Source organism: Ochotona curzoniae, unplaced genomic scaffold (assembly GCF_017591425.1).
Source record: "Ochotona curzoniae isolate NIBS_2020 unplaced genomic scaffold, NIBS_Ocur_1.0 contig_2692, whole genome shotgun sequence".
In the NCBI taxonomy this organism is placed as follows: domain Eukaryota; kingdom Metazoa; phylum Chordata; class Mammalia; order Lagomorpha; family Ochotonidae; genus Ochotona; species Ochotona curzoniae.
In genome coordinates, this window is record NW_024465556.1 from 15,349,734 (window position 1) to 15,371,794 (window position 22,061).

General features: G+C 53.1%; 1 protein-coding gene across 1 annotated transcript in view; it reads right to left on the bottom strand.

The window, feature by feature from the left end:
• The window catches only part of LRRC20 (leucine rich repeat containing 20), a 64,342-nt gene that overhangs the window by 10,684 nt on the left and 31,597 nt on the right, over nt 1-22,061 (bottom strand). The window contains exon 4 of the mRNA XM_040975890.1: nt 11,863-12,030. Coding sequence (XP_040831824.1) covers nt 11,863-12,030 — 168 coding nt within the window. The remainder of the gene's footprint in view (nt 1-11,862; nt 12,031-22,061) is intronic.

Here is a 22,061-nt window from a genome sequence, read left to right on the forward strand (position 1 = left end):
CTAGCTGTCTCTCAGCCTTGAAGATAAACAGGTACAATTTTAAAATCTTACCCCAAAAAATCAATCCTCTAGTGAACCTAGAAACGCCCTTTCCCCTCATCAGTATTAGCTGCTGCAGGTGAAGCAAAGGGAGGCAAAGGTGTAGCTCTCTTGATGAGCCAATGGGCCATGCGCTACCCAGGTCTGCTGGGCACTCACAGCCTGAGCGTAGCAGCTTGCCACCACCAGGGAGAAAGCCGATGAGCAGCTCTGATGGCTGGGCCCCTCCCTGCATTCGTCTCCCTCTCCCGCAGCTGACCCTGGAAGCCCTGGGCCCTCCCCAGGCTCTTAGCTGCATGGTCTGGGGAGGGCCTCAGAAGAATGAGCTCTTTGCTGTCCCCATTCCAGTGCCCACCACTGCCCCCCTCATAACGACTGGGGTGTGTGTGTATGTGTGTGTGTGTAGCACGCTCCGGAGGATTTGACGGGAGCTTCTGCTTCATCTGCCATGTGAATATGCAGCATGCCTGGGCCTGAGGGCGGGCAGGGCCAGCAGGGTGGCCAGGCAACTGCTGGGGGTGGGGGGCGGCTACCCCTTCTCCATGCTTGGGAAGTACAGGTTGCTGATAGTACCTGGCCAAACCTTGCAGGTTTAGTAACACTGTCAGAGAAATAAGGCCTCCTTTACAACCAGAAACATAGGAAAAGTGCTAGGAATAATAGGAAAACAGGAATAAGCACCACTGAGTGAGATGAACTAGGTAGGACACAACCCTGAGGTCATGTAGGGGTAGGAGTGCAGTTCCAGAAGCAGCCAGAGAGTGAGAGGAGGGTCTTGCTCATTGTATCCTAGCTGGTGGGGGTGGGACCTGCAAGGACAAAGAACAAACACTGATTTGCATATCTGCCATGATGTCAAAGATGGCAAAGGCTCGATCCAGGCTGTGAGGTTCCAGTGCCCCAGTACTCATGGCAGAACCTCACATGCAGCCCATTCAGGAAGTCTGCGGGCACTGCCCAAGCTCAGGCTGGCTCCTCTCCTCTTCTGCAAGGCTGCTGGGGCACCCATCTGTACTCCAGGACTGGCCGCCTTCTCTCTGCGTGCCCAGCAGCTTTTGGTTTATTGATGAAGTTTCTGCTGAAAATGTCAATGAGCAGCCCGTGTTGCCAAGAAACCAGCCAAGGGGGCTCTGTGGGGCTGGGGGTGGGCTAACCACCATGCTTAGGGTCCGGCCAAGTTCAAGGATGCAGTCTCCACTCCCCACTCCCCAGTACATACACACGGAGGAGACAGACTCTTTCAGGTCCAGGGATATGTTTTCCCATGTACAAGTTCTGGTGCCCTCACTGAGGCTGGGATTACGTATACTTCCTAGGGGCCAGGACCACACTGCAACCCCATGCCTGCTTGTGGATCAGACGTTCTTGTCTGGTTCAGCAGTTCTGTCTTGCTTGCAGACTTGAAAATGTCTGGAGACATTTAAAAAATCACAAAGCCTGACTCCTACCAACAGATTCTGACTTAAGTGGCATGAGACTTGCCTGGACATGGGAATATTTAAACACTCACCAGGTGATTTGAATTTGGGCTATCTGGAGCACGGCTGGTCTCCTCGGTGGTGATTAGTGAGAGAAATGTGGAGGAAAGGCTCAAAAGACTCCCATCCTGGGGGGCTGCCGCTCCCACTGCTTCCCCGGGCATGGCAGGACTGTCAGGAACCAGTGGGAGTTGGCAGGGTGAGGCTGATGGGAGGAAACTGGCCTTCCAGCCAAAGGTGTGCTCCACAGCTTTCTCTTGCTGAAACCATGAAGAACTCAGAACCCAGGACTCTCACTGCCTGTGCTGGAACCCCAGCTCTCCCTACACGATGGGACATTGGCCCAGTGCTGAACCTGCCTGTGCCTCAGTGTTCTCGCCTGGGGAGAACAGCGCCTGGGCTCTAACATGAAACAAGCATGTCCTTGACAAGCTGGGTGCGACGCAAAGAGCCACAATGCCAGCAGCACTGGGTTGCCACCGAGTGAGCTTTGTTCCCCTTCGTGCCTTCAGCTAAGGGGCTGTCACCAAGTCACATAGTTAACAGACAACTGGTGAATAAGCGTCCATTTCCCAAACGCCTAAATCCCCGGGTGCACGCATGTCAAACCTCACAGTCTGGGAGTAAGGGCCCCCTGCAGACTGAGCGGAAGGCCTGCAGTGGCAGGCTGCTCTCCAGCACTCTGGACAGAGGCTCTGGGCACAGGAGGTCTTGGAGACTGGCAGGGTGAATCAGGCGGAACATAAACGCAGCTTGCTCTGTTGTAAACAGGTGTCAACACACCCTCTCCTCTTCCTGCCACTTGCCCATGAGCTGCCAGCAGCATGGTGATAGGATCCTGCACAACTAGAGAGTCTGGGTCCTCTAGGGCTTCAGATCACTGAGCGGTTGGCACGGAGACTGCCAGGTGGGCAGAGACACAGTCCCCAGCCAGAGGACCACGGTGAGGCATAGGCTGCCAACAGGAGCTGCCAACCCTGGTGTCTGGAGGCAGTGTGTCATATGCACTAATCACTGGTGATGCTGGTGCGTTTACTCCTGGCTTCTCCCTTGGTGGGCCTGCGCCTCCGGTGAGCATCCCCTGAGCTGTTTATCTGATGATTGCTTCCCTAAGTGCTTGCCAGCAGATCAATGCCTGAACCCACTGCTCAATACCTATGCGGAGCTCTGCAATATCAGGCAGGGATGTGCAGTGCAGAGACCAGGAGTCTGCTGGACAAGTGACGGCAGGCAGCTACCGTCCTAGGGTCAAGGCATCCCTCCCTGGGACCCGGAACACTCAGTGCCTGAGGGTAATGGCAAGGCTCGGAGGCTGGGAAGCTGGCTGTGTTCAGGGAAGAAATCCCAACCCCATGGCTAGGGAAAGGGCAATGCCAGGGCAGGAGCGAAGCACCAGGGCCTTGAGTTGGTCCTCCCAGAAGTGCTGGCCCACGGGGCATCCCAGCCAAATCAACTCCTTGCCAGTTTGGAGGCTGGGCTTCGTGATGGCTCCCTCCTCTCGCACACAAAGTGGCCATGTTGGATCGCTTTTACTGATGTAGTGAGAAAGAAGAGGGAAAGGGCTTGTCCCCCCGGCACCTGCCCCCAGCACTGTCTGTCCCTTGCTGCCATCCTGCCACTCTGCACTATCCAGTTACTGGCTCTGACCTTTGCAGGCTGCTTCAAGGTTTGTGCTCTCAACTTTGGCAGCTGTGTAATTCTGCTCAATAGGTTCTTGTCTTGGGGCACTCTTCCTAAAGAGCCTCACAGCAGGAAATGGAGTCACTGAGATACATGGCCTTGCAGTGAGGGTCAGTCAGTGCTGCAGGGGTGGCAGGGAAGAGGTCTCCGCCCCAGGAGCCCAGGGTCCAGGGCATCTGGAGCTCCATGGCTCCACTGTGGTCTTTGGGTCTCCAAGCTAACTGGGCCAGGCCGTTGTATCAGGTGTTTTCAGAGTAACTGCCAGTGGCTCGGCATGCAGTCCACTACTTAAACCTTCAGGGCTCTTACTCCCCACAAAGTCCTGTTTGCTCAAAAGGCCCCATGGTGGCTTCTATGTCCCGTACTTTCTGAGCAGATGATCTGGGACCTGATGGAGCACTACACGGAAGGTGTGTTGAAACCAGGAGGTACCACGTGAGAAAAGGTCACCGATAACCCTCTACCCAGCCTGGACGTCAGGGGGCCCCTGTAAATGAGCACTCCCACGTGGGAGGGGAGAGTGACAATGCTCCATGGTTACTAAACACTGTATGCTGGAGTGTCCTTGGAAGAAGGCCAGAGAACACAGAGAAGGACCGTGTTGTGTCACAGCGGATTAAGCTGCCACCTGCGACACCAGTACACCACATGAGTGTTGGCTTGAGTCCCAGATGCTCTGCTTCCTACCCAGCTTTATAATGCTTATGGGAAAGCAGTGGAAGATGACCCAAAAGTACTTAAGGCCCTGCCATCCATGTTGGAGACCTAGATAGAGTTCCAGGCTTCTGGCTTTGGTCTGGTCCAGTGCTTGCCATTGCAGCCATTTGGGGAGTGAACCAGCAGATCAAAGTTCTCTCTCTGATTTTCAAATAAACAAAAAAGATATATTTGTGTTTAAAAGAAAGACCATTCTTCCTAGTCTTTAGATAAGGAAGCCAAGTCTCCATTGGCAAACCTGGCACCCGAAGACAGACCCTCAGACTCCCTGCTGCAGCACCACGTGACAGGCAGGAGACACTCAGCTGCCAATCACCCTCCCATCCAGCCTTCCATCTGTGAGCCTAATGGCACAAGGAGAGCAGGGGCTTGCAATGAGAAAGTAGCAAGCGTCGGGATGTGCATGGTGGGAAGGAGCAGAGTGGAAGCCCCTGTCCTGTACAGGGGGGCTGGCCATGCGAGACCTCTGCAGGGACAAGTGCGGCAACCCTCTGCTGGCCCACCCTTGAGCAGCGGCATCCCCAGCCTCCTGTGTGCTGCCCCTGGTTAAGGCAGAAGTGACTCACAGGCTGCAGGGCGAGCAGGGGTGGGTAGCGGAGAGGCTGCTCATAAGGAGCCAACTCTAGCCCCAACCTGGCGAACAAGGTCTGCAGATGAGGAGCTGGGGGTGGCCCCTGCTAATGACTCACGTGGGGCCCCACGCCTGTGCCTTTGAGAAGCATCAGGGTCAAAATAAAAAATGCAGAGTGGTCAGGGTTGAGTTGGCAGGCTCCTTACCTGGCAGGGGGCCATAGCCACCAGCAACAGCTGGGAGAAGAGAGTGCCCTGGTTTCCAGTTTGGTTATCACCAGGGGGTGGGGACGTGTGTGTCTCCTCATTGTGCCCCTCAAGGAGAAGCCAGGCGGGGCTCTCCAAGGGTACAGCAGGATGCCCTTTGTGCCCAGGGGCACTTCTGAGGGCAGCCAGTGTTTTGAGATTGAAGCAGCTGCCCTGGGCCATCCTCTGAAGCTGCCCATCACACCATGTCTGCCTGCGAGAGGCCCTGCTCTGGAGGCCAGAACCACGAGCTGCGGCCGTGCTTCCCTACTTTCTGCTGCCTCTTCTACTGAGGGCTGTGAGTCTGCAGGGGGCGCAGAACGGCCAGTCCTCTTAACACCCTGGGGCCTTGTGCATTTACCCTTAGTGGGAGCTCCCCTGGGTAGGGGGCTCCCTGGCAAGGCCCGGCTTCTTGACCAGAACTAAGTCTTGGCAAAAGCCCTGAACAACACAAGGTAAACAAAACCAAACATATAGAGACCAGCACCATGGCACAGCAAGCTAAACATTTGCCCTCAGTGTTGGCATCCCATATGGGTGCAGGTTCAAGTCCCAGCTACTCCACTTTTTAAAAAAAGATTTATTTTATTTTTATTGGAAAGGTATATGTACAGAATGAAGGAGATACAGAAAGATCTTATGTCTGCTAGTTCACTCCTCAAGTGGTCACAGTGGCCAGAGTTGAGCTGATCCAAAACCAGCAGCCAGGAGCTTCTTCCAGATCTCCCTGGATACAGGATCCCAAGGCTTTGGGCTGTTCTCTACTGTTTCCCCAGGCCACAAACAGGGATCTTGATGGGAAGTGGAGCAACTGGGATACGAACCGGTGCCAATATGGGATCCTGGCATGTGCAAAACGAGGACTTTAGCTACTAGGCTACCACGCTGGGCCCATTAATCCACTTCTGATCCAGCTCCCTGCTAATGGCCTGGGAAAGCAGCAGAGGACAGCCCAAATCCTTGGGCCCCTGCAGCCATGTGGGAGACCTGGAAGAAGCTCCTGGTTCCTGCCTTTGGACTGATCTAGCTCTAGCCACTGTGGCCATTTAGGGAGTGGATCAGCAGAGGGATCTCTGTCTCCTCTCTGCATTTCAAATAGAAATAAATAAATCTTAAAAGAAAACACAGTTGGCCAGATTTCAAGAGCTGTCAACAATCCTTGGATCAGGAAGAGAAAAAGAGGACCATCTGAAAATGCACAGTTAGATCAGCCTTGCTGGACAGCTGGGAGGGGATGGGAAGGAGAGCAGGAGCCCTGCAGCCTTGAGTGGCAGGGAGCAGCGTGCTCACTTATGACCATTACCCCCTTTGCCATCAGTTCCCAGCTGCTGCTACTGGTCCTGGGACCATGCTTTGAGAAACGGCGGCCTGGGGGCCCGGCATGGTGGCCTAGCTGCTAAAGTCCTTGCCTTGAATGCGCTGGGATCCCACATAGGCACTGGTTCTAATCCCAGCAGCTCCACTTCCCATCCAGCTCCCTGCATGTGGCCTGAGAAAGCAGTCAAGGACGGCCCAAAGCCTTAGGATCCTACACCTGCGTGGGACCTAGAGGAAGTTCCTGGCTCCTGGGTTTGGATTGGCGCAGCATCGGCCATTGCGGTCACTTGGGGAGTGAATCATTGGATTGAATCTCTCCTCCTCTCTGGATATCTGACTTTGCAATAAAAATAAAACAAATCTTGAAAGAAAGAAAGAAAGAAAGAAAGAAAGAAAGGAAGGAAGGAAGGAAGGAAGGAAGGAAGGAAGGAAGGAAGGAAGGAAGGAAGGAAGGAAGGAAGAAAGAAAGAAAGAAAGAAAGAAAGAAAGAAAGAAAGAAAGAAAGAAAGAAAGAAAGAAAGAAAGAAAGAAAGAAAGAAAGAAAGAAAGAAAGAAAGAAAGAAAGAAATAGCAGCCTGGGCAGTGAGAAGTGAAACTGTATATTGTGCCATTAAGTAAATGCAGCCCAAAGCATTCCAAAAGCAATACTTTCTTTTCACAAAGAAATTGAGCTGCACTTCTATTTGTTAAATCCCTAATAAGGGCCTGTTTTCCCTAAGATCTCTTGCCTTCTTTGGAACAGTGTGGGTGTATCAGGGGGAAAAACCAGAAAATTGAAGGTTATACAAAGTTACATTCTAGCTTCACCGAAATGCTCAGTCTCCTGCTGGCAAATCTGCCAAGGCATGATTTTATCTTCACCCCCATATGTTCCCAGACTCAGTTGCTACGTGGCACCTAGCACCTGGGAGCAAACAGGTGGGGCTGAACCTTGCTCCGTGGCCACGTTCATTTCCAGAGTGTCAGTCAGCACATGGGACTAGAGTGTGGATATCTTCATCGGGCCTGTGTCATAGCTCGCACAATCCAATGTCACCACTGCCGCAGAAACCTTCCTGGGGTCCCACTCCACAAGGTCTCAAGCACAAGTCACCCTCTGCCTGGGAGTCCTTTCTGTGGCAAAAACACCCCGGCCCACCCCCCAGATCTGGCCACACCCAATTTGGTAGGCTAGCATTGGCTCATACTGACACCAAAAAGCTAGCTGGGGTCAGGACCTGCTGTTCGTGCATCTTCTGGCCCCTGCTTCTTCAGACACCATATTTCCTCTAGCAGTCTATCTACACAATCAGCTCTGCAGGTTTCATAGCTTTGAGTTCATGAAGCTACAATCAAAAATACTAGAGAAAAGGGTAGCATTGTGGTATATCAGGTTAAACTGCTGCTTGTGATGTCAGCGGCCACAGAGGAACGCCAGCTCACTTCCCATCCAGCTTCCTGACAATGCAACTGGAAAGGCAGCAGCAGATGGTCCAATTTGGCATTGTGGTGCAGCTGATTCAGCTGGCACCTGAGATGGCAGAATCCCATATGAAGGCTGGTTTGAGTCCCAGCTGCTCCACTTCCAATCCTGCTCACTGCAAATGCACCTGAGAGAGCAGTGGATGATGGCAGAAGTACTTTGGCCACTGACACTCAACTGGGAAATCTGGATGAAGTGTCTGACTCCTGCCATTGGCCTGGCCCAGCCTTGGCACTGTGGGCATTTGGGGGTGAGCCAGTGGCTGGAAGATTGATCTCTCTCTGTTGCACTGCCTTTAAATGAATAAATGTTTTTTTTTAAAAGATGAATTTATTTTTATTACAGAGTCAGATATACAGAGAGGAGGAAAGATGGAGGGGAAGATCTTCCATACGATGATTCACTCCCCAGCAACGGCCGGTGCTGTGCCAATCTGGAGCCAGGAGCCAGGAACCTTCTCCAGGTCTCCCACATGGGTGCAGGATCCCAAAGCATTGGGCCATCCTCAACTCTTTCCCAGGCCACAAGCAGGGAGCTGGATGGGAAGTGGAGCTGCCAGGATTAGAACCAGCGCCCATATGGGATCCCGGTGCGTTCAAGGCAAGGACTTAAGCCACTAGGCCACCATGCCAGGCCCGGAATAAATCTTTCTTAAAAACAGTAAAAAAAAGTCTGCACAGACTGTTTTCTGACCATTAGTCTCTAAATAACACAGTATAACAGCTGCCCACACACCATTTACACTACATTAATGATCGTAAGCAATCTAGAGATGGTTTAAAATGTATGGGATGATGTGCATGCATGAGAAGCCATGCCATTTGGCTGAGTGCTGAGGATTTTAGTAATTGTGGAGTAGGATCCTGGGAACAATTCCCCATGGATATCAAGAAATGCCTGTACCACTTTCCACCTTGCAACATAAAGTTGCCACCCAGCCACTCCAACCTCCCCCTTCCTTCCCTCTCCCTGCCTTCCATGCTGGGAACTTGCCAATGGCTATTGTCTGGACAAATCCTCCAAGCTACAAACCTTCTTTTTCTTGGGAGAGAGTAGAATAAGTAAGCATGTCCCCCAGGACTCAGGATGCCCCTGTATTAAGAGTGGCATCTACTGCTGGGTATGTCTGCCAAGGACACAGCTGGGGGACAAAAGAGGCCCTCTCTGACCTAGGCTTCAGCCTTCTGGGTTAGGGTATCTAACCACAGGCAGTAAGACACAAGGACGGACTTGCGGACAGAGGGCACAGACCACGTGGTGTGTGAGAAATGGACTGGGGTGGAACTGAGGGGAGGGAAGAGTACAGTGTAGCTGCGGGCTTGGGCTGCAGGGACCAGGTGGCCAGGCTGACTGGGACAGACTCAGGAGCCTCTGCAAAGCAACTCACAAGAGTGGCTTTGATATTTCTTCAGCATGATCCATGGTAAGACACTTTTCCACAACCCCATAGAGACACTGGTGCATGCACATGGTGAAATTGAAATTAAAAGACACAAAACAATAATTAACATGCTCTGTATGATGTGCTCTGACATTTCCTATTCTGTTCTATCCATTAAAAAAATTGCTAGTCTCAACACACTCATCTGACAGCACAATTCCCTAGTGAGTCACAACCTGCAACTCAGAACATTCTACTCTATGGTGTTTCAGCTATTTCAAAGGGGCTTTGAGGTTTTGAAATGCTCACTTTACAAAATGCTCCCAACCAACTGAGCTCCTGCGATTGCCAGACGTCATGCTTGATGCCAGCGGGGGAGGTAGCAGGTGGCTTCAGATAGCAGAGGGGAGGACGTGGCTACCCTTGAGGTCCAAGAAAGCCACACAGCACAGACCAGAGGAGCTGTCTGACAGAGTGAGCTCAGCCACGTGCTGTGCAGATTGGAGATCTGAGGACCTTAGCCACCCGTGAGCACCTAAACCTGGCACCGCTACCCCTCCCTGGGAGCCTTAGAAGGCAGACAAGCTCTGCTGTCCTTCCAGCCCACATCTCCCCTCGCCCGGGAATGGAACCCCTATTCCCCTTCCTCCAGGATGGCCCAGAGCTTGAGAGTGGGAGAATGGGGTGGAGGAAGGTGGAGCCCTGAGTTGAAGCTGGCAACTCCCAGGTGCAGGGAGCCTCTGGGATATGGGGAGACTTCTGGGGCATGAGGTCCCTCCAGCGCAAGTGGGGGCTCATTCCAGCGTGGCCTGTTCATACACTGAACTAGCATGGTGAGGTAACTCATGTGTCTCCAATTCATTTCCATGACAATTGGGTTTTATTTTTTCCAGCACCTCTGTGGCTTCTGAAGGGGAAAGATAAGCCACTTGGAAGGCCCCTGACGCTCCCGCTACAATTATCCCAGCGAGATCCCGCAGGAGATGAAGGGAGTGGAGTGATTTCTGTAAATGAAAGGCTGCAGCCTCAATCGCACTGCACTTGCAGCCCCTGCCCGCCCACGGGCCAGGTGGTGCTGTCTTCCCATCCCTGGTTTGGGAAGTGAGAAGCCACCTAGGTAACCAGAACAGAGACAAGGGACAAGGGAAATAGGGGCAAGGAGAGCCCAGCAGGGAACAAGGGCTGCCCCTGCCTCTTGTTGCCCCATCTCTCCAACTGTGGCAGAGGGATGGGGGGGTCAAGGAAGGATGAGCAAGACCCTGAGCAGTGGCCAGGCTCCTGTACAGATTTCCCTGACCCAGCATCTGCACTTGCCCCGGGCTCTGTCACAGGCTTAGCTGATGGGCAAACAGCCTTATGGTTGATGGCTCCTCTGTGTGTGACAGGCACCTGGCTGTGTACCTCTCAGAGGCTGCAGTGTCTGTATCTGTCAAATGGGGTGATGGCCCTGCAGCTATGGGACAGCTCATCAGCTGCAAGACATGTGCCCAGGGAAGGGGCTGTTACTGTCACTATGGAGTGAGGCAGTGGCGGGTGCACAGAAGGGGGCCTAACCCACTTTCCACCAGGGGGCTGTCGTGGCTGGCAGGGATCGGTGATTGGCTGTGAGAGGGGGCTGAGCCCCTAGGGCCTTCTTGGTCTGCAGCCAAGACCTTTGTCCGCTTGATCTGCTCCTCTGTCTGATGAAACATCACCTTCTGGGGCTGGGCAAAGGGGCATGGGGGAAACCTCCCCTCGGACAGAAGAGAAGGCTCAGAGAGCTGCTTCCCAGTTAGGATGAGGGGGTGCTGGGGACTAGCAAGGGTCCTGACCTCACTGCGTGCCTGCTGGCCACATACGCAGCCCCTGCTTAGTACTGCTCCATTGGGATAAGCAGAAGGGAGCGGAAGCACTGGCAGGAAGGACCCAGGGTCTGGGAGGAGAGGGCAGCACATGAGGGAGAGTGTCTCAGTGAGAACAGTGTCCTCAGGCTGCACAGAGGACAAGTGTCCAACAAGCTGAAGTAGGGCAAGTGCCAAGGCACACAGTGGAAGCACAGCCAGGCAAGGGAGCCCCAGCACACACAAAGGTGGGAATTCTGAAATCACGTGTTCTCTTCCAGGCACGCTGGCTGTGCAACCTGCTACCCTTTCACAATGTCTCTGAGCCTCAGTTTACCCTTGGGTCAAGTAAAGGATCCAGAACCTCAAGAGGTCAGCTGGCCCCACCCCCAACTGAGCCTCCAACCTTGTCCAGCAGACCTGACAGGTCCACCGGCGAGCCATTCCCCATTAGACAGGTTCAGCCCACTGCTAACTTCTCACTTTAACCAGACAGCCTAATGACTGTCAAACAGTTGATGACAACGAAAGCATCACTGAAGCTGGTTATTAACTCCATTGTCATTAGGGCTGCACCAAAGTTAGAGGCAAAAGGGAGGCGGGGCAGGTGAAAAGGGGCCACCGCAGTTCCAAGCAGGGGAGCAAGGGCACAGAGAATGGCTGAGCACTCAGCACTGCAGAGTGATGAGACTGTGGGCTGGAGAGCACACCTCAGCTCTTGGAGTTGTTGATGAGACAGGAAGGAAGCTAATTGCAGGAGGCAGAGGGAGGGAGGGCAGACTCCAGCCTCCAGGGCCGAGTGGGGAAGGGTTCCGTAGAGGAGGGGACTGGGCTGATAGGAAGAGCAGCACTTGCACGGGAGGCTCTGAGATTGTTCTGAAACCACCTGCCTTGTGGCACCTGCTCCCTGAGGAGATTAAGCTCAATGGTAAAGCAGGAGTCACAGGGAATATGTGGAGCATTGGGGCCAGCCTGGGCTGACAGCTGGACACTCCAGACAGGTTTTTGCCCAGCATTATACTATGGAGGCTGGAAAAAGCAGGCATCCCGGCCAGCACCAGGCTTAGGTCGACTTTCCCCAGGCCCAGATGGCCCAGGTCAGCAGGCACAAGCTCTGAGCATCCCCAAGGCCAGTGGAGGGGGGACACTCACCCACAATCTCATTCTCCTCCAAGCTGATGGTCTCCAGCGCAGGCAAAGTGGTGAGCTGCTCGGGGAAGTCCCGGAACTGGTTGCGGGACAGGTCGATTGCCTTGAGGTGATGCAGGGTGCTGACCTCACTCGGGAGGCGATGCAGGAAGTTCCCTTCCAAGCGGAGCTCTGCCATGTACAGGGACGAGGAGAGAGGACAGTGAGGAAGGGCCACCAGGACTGTGGCCAGCAAGGCTCTGGCCACCCCTCCAGGGCCTGCCGCCTATCATCAGTACAGGTCAACTGTGGTTGGGTGCTTTGCCCAGGGACTACATCAAGAGGCACAATGTGCTGGTTCCTCCCTCAGAAAGGACCGGGTCAGACAAGCAGCCACCCCTCTAGAGGATGTCACTTGGGCAGCTAGCTTCTTCCGTTGTCACACAACTGATCAGACATGGTGGCAGCTTCCTGCCCCAGAGCAGACCAGTCACCTAGACAGGGACCTGTGTGAGAAGGACTGGCCCGGGGTGGTGGGGGCAGGGAAGTCCTTCTGTCTTGGACCCAGACAAGGGGGGCCAAAGTGTAGAAAAAAAAAAACCTAGGTGTAGTTCATGGTGGCTGTGGACATGAAGGAGGGTCATTGTGTCTGATGCAGGGCCTGCAACCTGACTCCCATTGCCCAGCACAAACCCAAGTGGGGCCATGTACACATTGCTGCCTCTGCCCGATCACCCTGACATACCCACTCCAGGGGAGTGAACCTACAGATAAAGGCTGGAGTCATGAGAGAACAGAGTCTGGAACCCATGGGGCTCTGCTCCTGCCAGCTCCCCAGCCCCTATCTTCTTACCCAGTCCCTTCTGGGAAAGCCCTGTTCTATTTCTTGGATCCTCCCCACTCTGGCCCAAGAGAAAGCTGAGGCCCAGAAATGCCACACAGCCTGAAGAATGTCCCAATGAGCGCACAAAAAGTTCTGTGCTCTAAGGGGGCCTGCCCTTGAGAAGGCTGTCTCAAGCTCTTTAGTGATTCTATCTTCAATCAGGTGCATGTTTCCTAAGCAGAGCCAGGGGTACCCATCAGAGCTACACCTGTTCTGATTCCCACCAGCTCCCTGTAGAGGATCCGCCTCTCCCTACCCCTCTCTGCTCAGTGAGGGAGGTCACCGTCTGGCACCTGTGCCCTCTGCCTTCTCAGCTCTCATCTCTCCCTCTCCCTTCATCTCTCCCCTCTCCAATGTGTCTTGGAGGGAGCGCTGCTGGAGACGGAGTCTTGGTGAAAGATGACAGCCTCTCACTGGTCCCAACCAGCTACTGAGCAGGTCCTGCCCACAGGTTTGAAGCTCCTTGGAGGAGTTGCCTGACAGCCAGGGGTAAGGGACCTGGGTTCTTGGGAAGGAAGGCACCTGCCTCAAGCATGGTGGTCTAGCATTGGGTAACAGCAGAAACCAGGCCTGCGGGGAGTGACTGTGCACTCATAAGTGTGCACTCATAAGTGTGCAGGGAGTGAGTGTGCACTCATAAGTGTGTCCCTGACTCCCCCTCCCTGGAGCTGCCCCTCGTGGGTCCCTAGGGTCTACTCATTACACCTGGGACAGCACTTGGGAATTAAATGCTCTGATAATCGAGTCTGACATAGACATTGTAGCACACAGAGATTGATGGACAAAGGTGCACAGTTCTGGTTTACCCATTCTCAGAACGATCTGAAATAGCAAAGAAAAAGCACGAGACCTACTGTGGGAGGAAGCAGGAGTGCGGAAAAGGCTCTCTAGAACCTCTGGGCCCGCTCCTGCCTCCCCACCACAAGGCCCAGGTGTGTACTGAAGCCACACCACATGCCCCGGGCACTGACCTGGTGCCTTCCTCCTCCCTTGGACCCCTAGCTCCACAGACAGCCCTGGGGTGCGGAAGAAGAGAAGAGCCACTCCAGGGTGCCCACAGTCCCTCCAAGGGCTCCTTTCCATTCCTGCTGATGCACATTCCAAAAGGCAGTAGCTTTCTGTGCCCCGCCCCTGTGGGATGTTGCCATGTTTGCAACTGGCCTCTCAGAGAAGGCCAGTTACCTGAGGTTGCAGCTTTGTGTCCATTGTGGTTAAGTGTCCACAGTCCCCAGTGAGCACTCTGTAAAGACCCAATGAAGAGCAGGCATTTAGATAAGCCACGACCTGGGAGACCCACATGCTATATCAGAGGGCCCAGGTTCACAATCCAGCTCCTGCTCTTCTGATCTGGCTTCCTGCTAATGTATACCTTGGGAGGCAATGAGAGAAGGGTTGAACACTTGGACCCTTGCCACCCATGTGGGAGACCCAGCTGGAGCATGGCTCCTAGCTTTGGCCTGGTCCAGCCCTGGATGTCAAGAACATTTAGGGAGTCAACCACCAGCTGGAAGATATCTGTCTGTTGCTCTGCCTTTCAAATCAGAAATCAATAAATAACATAAAAAATCAACATCACTTTAAAAAGGAAACACCTCACAATTTGGCTGAACCTCTTTGCCACATACAGTATTATACTTTTTTATATGATTCATTCTTTTTTACTTACATAAAAAGGCAAATATCCCTACTGATTTCCATAACAAATAACATTATTCAGTGCTTAGTGGACACTGGTGCTGGCTGAAGCTCTGGGCCCTAGGCCAGTCTTTCTGAGTGGCACTATGGAGGGACAGCATGTCCTGAGCAGGGCAAAACTGATATAGGGCCAGCCAGCACCACCAGCTAGGGGGCGTCAGGCCGTGGAGTCTCAAAGCCACTTCCCTGTAATAAAGACTATTTCGCAGCAAGAACATGGGCCAGTTTCCAGGCTCTTGGGTGCTTTTCTTAAGCCTTCCTTTTCTAGGAACGCATTGCTCCACTCTCAATTCACAGCCCTTCCAAATCTGCCAGCAGGACCTATCACAGGCCACACAGGGGCCCTGCTGGCATCCAGGAGGCAGCCGCAGGTGACCACAGGGAATTTTGCCAGAAGGAGCTCCTTAGCACTGCAGTCAGTAGAGTGGCCAAAGTTCCCAACGGTCTTGAGGTTTGTTTTCATTTCCATGTTTGGGGCATGAAGCCTACCTGCATTCCAAAGCTCTGTGCCAGCCCTTGTTCCTTCCACTCCCTGAAGCAGAGCACATCTGCTGGACCACACAGCATCCAGGCCAGGGAATGAGAGCCACAGATACCCAATGCAGGGGCAGGAAGACCTCTCAGCAGCCCTCCCCCAGTGGCTTGTAGGGAGGGGCTACTAGGTATCAAGAAGCAAGCACTCTGGAGCCAGACACCCCTGGTGCAAACTCCAACATGGCCGATTCCCAGCTGTGTGGCTTCAGGCATTCTGGCCTCAGCATCTTCCTCTGTCAAATCGAGACAGTACTGGACACTCCCTATAGGGATGTGGCAACGTTTACATCAATTCATCCCTCCAGGAGGATCTGGACAGGGTGACACACATAGGATGCACTATTTAAGCATGTGAGATGGACAGAGGCATGGAGGAACAGGCAAACACATAGAAATGGCAAACCATGCAGGGTACCTGGGCAAACCCGATAACATGGCTAGTACTATATTGCCAACTATGCTTGTGTCATTAACTGCTCGTGCTCAGACCCAGAGGGGAACAAACGCCCTTTGCTTGAAGCTCCAGTAAACACAAGCCTACCTCCAGGCTCTGCTGCTTCAGAGAGCCCCATGGTGGGCCAGAAGGCATTCCTGAGCAGGTGTCTAGAACACCAGGCAGAGGTGAACTGCTTCCACTAGAAAGAAGTCCTTGATATGCAAGTGAGTCACTGTTTATCTGAAAGTTTGAATGCATAATCTGTCTTTTAAAAATATATTTGTTTTATTTATTTATTTGAAATCCAGAGTGACAGACAAAAAGGGAAAGGCAGAGAGAGGTCTTCCAATTGCTGATTCACTTCCCCAGTGGCTACAATGGCAAGGACTGAATCAGGTCACAGCTAGGACCAGAAACTTTCCTACAGGGGATATCCTGCATGAGTGGTAGGAGCTTTATGCATGTGGGCCATCTTCCACTGCTTTCCCAGGCACATCAACAGAGAACTGGATGGGAAGCAGAACAGCTAGGCCTGGAATTATAGTCAGATACAGGATGCCAGTGTTACAGGTGGGGGCTTAACCTGATGCACCACAACATCAGCCCCGACGGGTGCTTTTTTTTTTTTTTTGTCTGCTTGATTTAGGAGCCCAGTTCTCACAGACTTGTGCTCTGCCTGTCTGGCTCTGCCTTCTTGGACCAACTTAGGATCTTGCAGCCTTCTCCCTGCCCCTAAACTTTGCACATGATCAACGTGTGCTTTTCAGGAGCTGGCTCTGTGTCACCTGCTCTCTGTTAACTTTGCTGACTGATCCTATATCGTCAGCGCCAGCAGCCCCTCAAGTCTTTAGGCAAGATGACAGGCTCCAGAAGATGTCAAGTAGCTGGGCTGGGATCTGATCCCAGGCCTGTCTTCAAGAGCCACAAAAAAGTTCAGCTTCTATCTTTCCCATCCATCATGCCCTTTGGCACTGGCCATGTTGTTACTGAAGCATCTGCTTCCACAGCTAACGGTTAACTGTGCGCCCAGCAGAGACCCCGAGCTTGGGACTGACCTCATCTCTGCCCGGAGGTGCGTTATAAAGTCTCTTCTCCCTTCTGAGTCTCAGGCTTCCTGCCTGTGCAGCCTTGACTTCCAGCATCTCTCTGATCCCAATCTCTCTGAATTTCCTGGGTAGGGTCAAGTTTCCTGGCCACAGCCCAGCCCCACCATATCACCACCACCATTACCACCAGACAGGACCCTATGCATCAAGTACCTTCCATGGATCAAATCTTACCCAGGGCACCTTTTGTGCTTTATCCTCAAGCTCACAGAATCACTTGGAGTAGATGTATCCCCATTTCTCAGATGATGAGACTGAGGCCTGGAAAGGCCATACAGGATCAGCAGAACCACTGGTGACTACTTCTCTTCTCTTGAAGCTCCCTCTGTTGTCTCCCCCTTCAGAGAAACATCAAGGCAACACCCCCTGATTGGGCAACAAAGTGAGCCCCCACCCAAACATCCACATCTACACCCAACCTTGCTTCTCATGCTGGGGTCACAGCTTCCAGGCCCTGAGCCTAAGATCTTGTCTCCCCTAGAGTGTGGAGAGATCTGAAGTTGGCCAGTCCCAGAGGAATACAGGAGGGGCTGCAGCAGTTGTTGCCCACTCTCTCCTGCTAGGCTGCAGAGTTGAGTAACCTGGGGCTCCCAGGATGGCCAGGGTTATGGGAAGAGATGTCCCCTTCCACCCACTGCCCGGGCACCAGCGCCAGAGAGCGGCTACAGCCACGGCACTTCCTTATCTGTGACCCCTCAGTGCACTGCAGTTTCCGGTGTCTGTTCAATGGCCCTCCCTCCGCCCCCGTTCCTCTGATGACTTCCCACGCTGGCCTTTCTCTTGGACAGCTGCCAAGGCTGCCTTGGACACCTGAGATTCACACCAGCACAGAGAGGCAGCCTGCTGATTCCATTAAGGGACAGACAAGGCTGGCCTGAAGGAATTATGCAGCCGGTCTGCTGGGACCGTGCCAGCTCCAGGAACACCCACCTTCCAGGCTCCATCAGCCCCTGGCTCTGACCTCTGTCCCTGAGCAATCAGTGGGCCTGACTGAAAGCACCCCCGTGGGCAAAGGCAGGCTGCGAGCAGCAATCACTGTCCTCCAAACATCACACTTGGTGCTGGCACCACTTTGACAGGGGCTGTCCAGGCGGTGCCCGCAATGACCAGGGCGGCCAGAAGAGTGGATAAGGCTTCTGAAAGCCACACCTGCTCCTAGGTGTAGATTCCGACGAGATGGGGGTCGGGCTGGGAAGGAAGGCTAACTCCTAACTAGGTGCAGGACAGACTAAAGGTAAGCTGTAAGTTCCCAACATCATCCCTCATGAAAAGATAAACACAGCTTTCACCTTAGGCAATGTCTTACATTGCCTCTAAGATTTCTTTCACTTATTTGAAAGTCAGCATGACAGACAGAGAAATCATCCATCTGCTGGTTCATTCCCCAAACGGCCACAATGGCCAGAGCTGGGCTGATCTGAAGTTGGGAGCCTGGAGCTTCTTCTGGGTTTCCCATGTGGGCGCAGGGGCCCAAGCACTTGGGTGATTCTCTAATGCTTTCCAAGGGCATAACAGAAGTTGAAAATGCATTTCATCCACCTAACTTCCCACCTCCCAGCTTAGCCACACAGTGCACTGGAGGGCACTGATGACTTGCCCTTGTGAAATCTTGTGCCCAGGGGACCACTCTCTGCCCTCCTTTCCTAGATTGCCAGGAAACAAGCCCTCCAAGGGGCAGGTGTGTGAAACAGCAGATAGTGGCTACTTGGGATGCCCTTATCCCATCTCAGGGCGCCTGTCTCCAGGCCTGGCTACTCCACTTCCAATCCAGGTTCCTGCTAATGCACAACCTGGGTGACAGCAGGGGACAGCCCAAGTTCTTGGAGGTCCTGTCACATACGTCAGAGACCCGGTTTGAGTTCTGGGCTCTGGATGTTTGTTGCAGGAATCTAGGGAGCAAGCCAGTGGTTGGACATCTCCTTCCAGCTCTCTGTGTTTCCCTCTTTCAACCTTTTAAATCTAACAGCAAAAATATGTCAATAAAATATTAAAACAAACAAGCCCTTCCCTGTCAGACATCATTCACATTGCACACAGTCCCTTCTAGGTCTTAAAGTATCCCAAGCCGCCTGATCACATGTGGTCAGTGGCAGGGTGGGGAACACAGGGCCTGCCTGTGTTCATGTTTGTCTGCCTGAGAGTCCGGAGACTTCAAAGCAGCCCAGCTCAGGGCAGGAGGCAGCTCTTCCTCCCAGTGCTCATGGATGGCTGGCACCTTCCTCCAGAGAGAGATCTTCCATTGCTAGCTCACTCCCTCAGGTGTCCAGAGGGAGTTGATCAGAAGCTAAGAGCCAGGAGCATCTTCTGTATCTCTTACATGGGTGCAGAGTCCTAAGCACTTGAGCTATCCTTTGCTGTCTTCCCAGGTGCATTAGCAAGGAGCTGGATTGGAAGCAGAGCTGCTGGGATATGAACCAGTACTCATACGGGATGCCAGCACTGCAGGTGGTGACTTTACCAGCTACCCGCTTCCCATACACCATGCTGGCCCCACATCCTGATGAGGTTGTCTATTCATCTACCTGCTTCCCTAGAGACAGAGGGACTTCTTACGGACCATGCCTTGCTCCCTGTTTCCTCATCATTCCCAAGTGATACTGGTGCAGCAAGGATCAAACGAGATGACACATAGCACAGGAACTGGGGTACAGCCACGAGAGCTGAGCACTCCGGCAGAAATGAGCTCTCACATCATCCCCGTGTTTGTGCCAGAGCAAGCCCCATGAGAAGCTCTGATTTGAGGTGAAATCACGGCCATGAGAGACAATGGCCAGACCAAACAGAAAACTAGAATTCTACAGCCTGCCACAACCTGCCTGGACCCAAACCACAGTCCACAATGGCCTGCCCAGGAGGTCAGAGTCAGACTGGCTCCAGGTCAGACTTGCAGGAAGTCAGCTATCTTTAGTAACAGGCCAAGAGACTGAAAAATTGCCGATATAACAATTGGCCCTAAATAGCCAGGACCAGGTAATAATGCACAGCCTCTCTGATTTTTGTCCTCATTTCCACTCCAAAGTCAATGGTGCACCTCTAAATGATCACACCGGATGCCTTGCTCCTCATTATCCACCTGCAACTTCCTTGTCTCAACAGCTGCCAATCAGAGGGTACCTCAAGTCTTCCTTACTACAAAGCTTTTCCACTCCTCTGCCGGCCTTAAGTCTCAGCTAAAACACAAGAGATGGTGGCTGGTACCTTTGCTGTATACAGGCTTGGAATAAATCATCTTTGCTTATTATTTATTTACTTGAGAAGCAGAGAGACAGAAAGAGAGAGGAGGGGAGAGCTCCAACCTTCCACTTCGGTCTCTAGATGCCTGCCGCAGCCTGTGGCTGGGGCTGGGGCATGAGCCAGGAGTCAATCCAGTCCTTCAGGCAGGTCACAGACATGTAGCCACTGAGTCCTCCAGGGTCAGTACTGGTAGGAGCATGAGCTGGGAATCCAGATGTGCAATGTGTGCATCCTAGCAGCCAGGCCAAACGCCCAACCCTGGCCTTTGCTTCCCTCTTGCAAGGGAACTTTGCTCACCTGCCCAGGTAGAGAAGTTCACAGGTCTCTGGCCTGGCAGGTTCAGAACACACTCAGTAAAGAAGAGCCAAGTGACACAGGAGGAAGTAGTGGTGACAGGAGAAGAGAGGATGATGGGACGCACTCCCCACAGGGCCCTCTGCAGGCATATCCAACCCACTTGTACTCAAGACTGTCCTGGGCCTTGCTTTTTCCTCTCATCACAGGGATAAAAGGCATTAAGAGGGAACAATCTTAAAGATGACCCAGCCCCAAGAGGCTGTGAGCCTCACAGCAGAGCTTACAGTGCACCCATGGCAAGGAGGAAGTCACCTCTCCTCTCCTCAGCCCCATGGAGGCCCAGCCTATCTGGAATGCAGAGGAGGACCCGGAGAACCTCACAGACACAAAAGCGAAGATTTTTCTCATGAAAGAAAAGATACAAGCAAAGCTTGGAGCGGGAACTTCCTCTCCTGGGCCCTCAGCTCCAGCCCTCCCTGTCATCACCTCTCTCCACTCACTGCAGGAAATCTAATTAGCAGGTGCACTGGTCTTCCTTCTGAGGCAGTATGAGGGAAGCCAGGGGCCCTGGCTGGTGGGAGTTCAAACAGCACAGATAAAAGCAGAGAATGCCATGAGCAGGGTGCCCAGCACTCTCCGAGGTGTCTCCAGGCACTTGTAGTCCTGCCTGCTGGACAGAGCCTCTTATTCATCCCACAAGCCATGCCTTCAAAACCAAGTCCCTGGACAGCCCCAGCTTCTCTGCCCAGGCCACCTGCAAGAGGATTCCTGCCCCTTCCAGGCAGCCCCTGCCACAGCAGGAACATTTCTGGAACTTATGCACACCAGCATCACAGTACCCATGGCCAGGAGACCTCTGCTTTGCTGGGCTTCTATGTCCTGGTGTCCAGACACCAGGAAGACAGTTAGCACTCAAGCAAGGTGTGATGGAGGAAAGTGCAAACCAAGAAGGTACCCCTGCCTGCTCATGTCCGTCCACTTTCACTGCCTGCTCTGGTCTTCCTCTGGAATACACACACTCAGCCTCAACTGCTGGCTGCTGGCCCTGCAAGTTCCCAAGCTGTGAAGGTGGCTTGGCAGCTGGACGACCAGGATCTCCATCCTCATTACGCTGCTCTTCTGAGACCCTGGACAAACCCCTCTCTGACTTGCCTTCTCCATCCTTGACATGAATGGTGGGGGCAGAGTTAGTATCTTACAGGAGATTCTCCTAACTGATAGCCAATGGGCTAACTCTAACTTGCAAATGCTTTATTGTCCTTCATTTAATATATAACCTGGGACAGTACAAGTGCAAATGAGTGTTTTCAGCTTCTACTAAGTTATCACAAGAATGGGTAACACTGGTCCAGTACTCCCAGGAAGCACAACGGCTGAAGCCAAGCAGGGCATGCACTGGTCTGCTACAGTCCTCACCACTACCTACTGTACCCAACCTTACTCATTTGCAACTGCTGGTATCTTATGCACTGATACTGATAACCCTTGACCTCTGGTTCTCATTCTTGGCACTTGAACAACAGTACAGGTTTAACAAAGGCCAGGACACAGGCCCACACCAGCCATTCCTGTTCAGCTGCCTCTCATTTTAACCAAAGACCAGAGGTGTGGCCTCCCAGAGCGTCCTGTGCCCTCCCAGTTCTACCCATCTCACCAGGCTGTAAAACATAAGCACCCAGGTTGCTACCCCACCATGGGTGACTGAGCAGCAGGTACCTCTTGCAAGGACAGAGGAGCTTCTATAAGTACACCTGCCCATCCATCCAGGGGAGCCATTTCAGGGACTTTGCAGCACCCACTCGCTGGCTGTCCACCAACTCACACCCCCATTCACTTACTCTATGTGTACCCAGAGAGAAAATGCCAACATTCTTGGCACCTGGCACTGCATCAGGAAACAATGCTGGACTAGAGGGGTCAGAAGCAGGCTGGCTTGAATGACTACTCCCAGGCCTCAAGGGCTAGACACCCCACCAACTTGTCCAGAATAGGGGAGTAACCCCATGACCCATGCTTTGGCCCTTGAACAGCTGCCTGG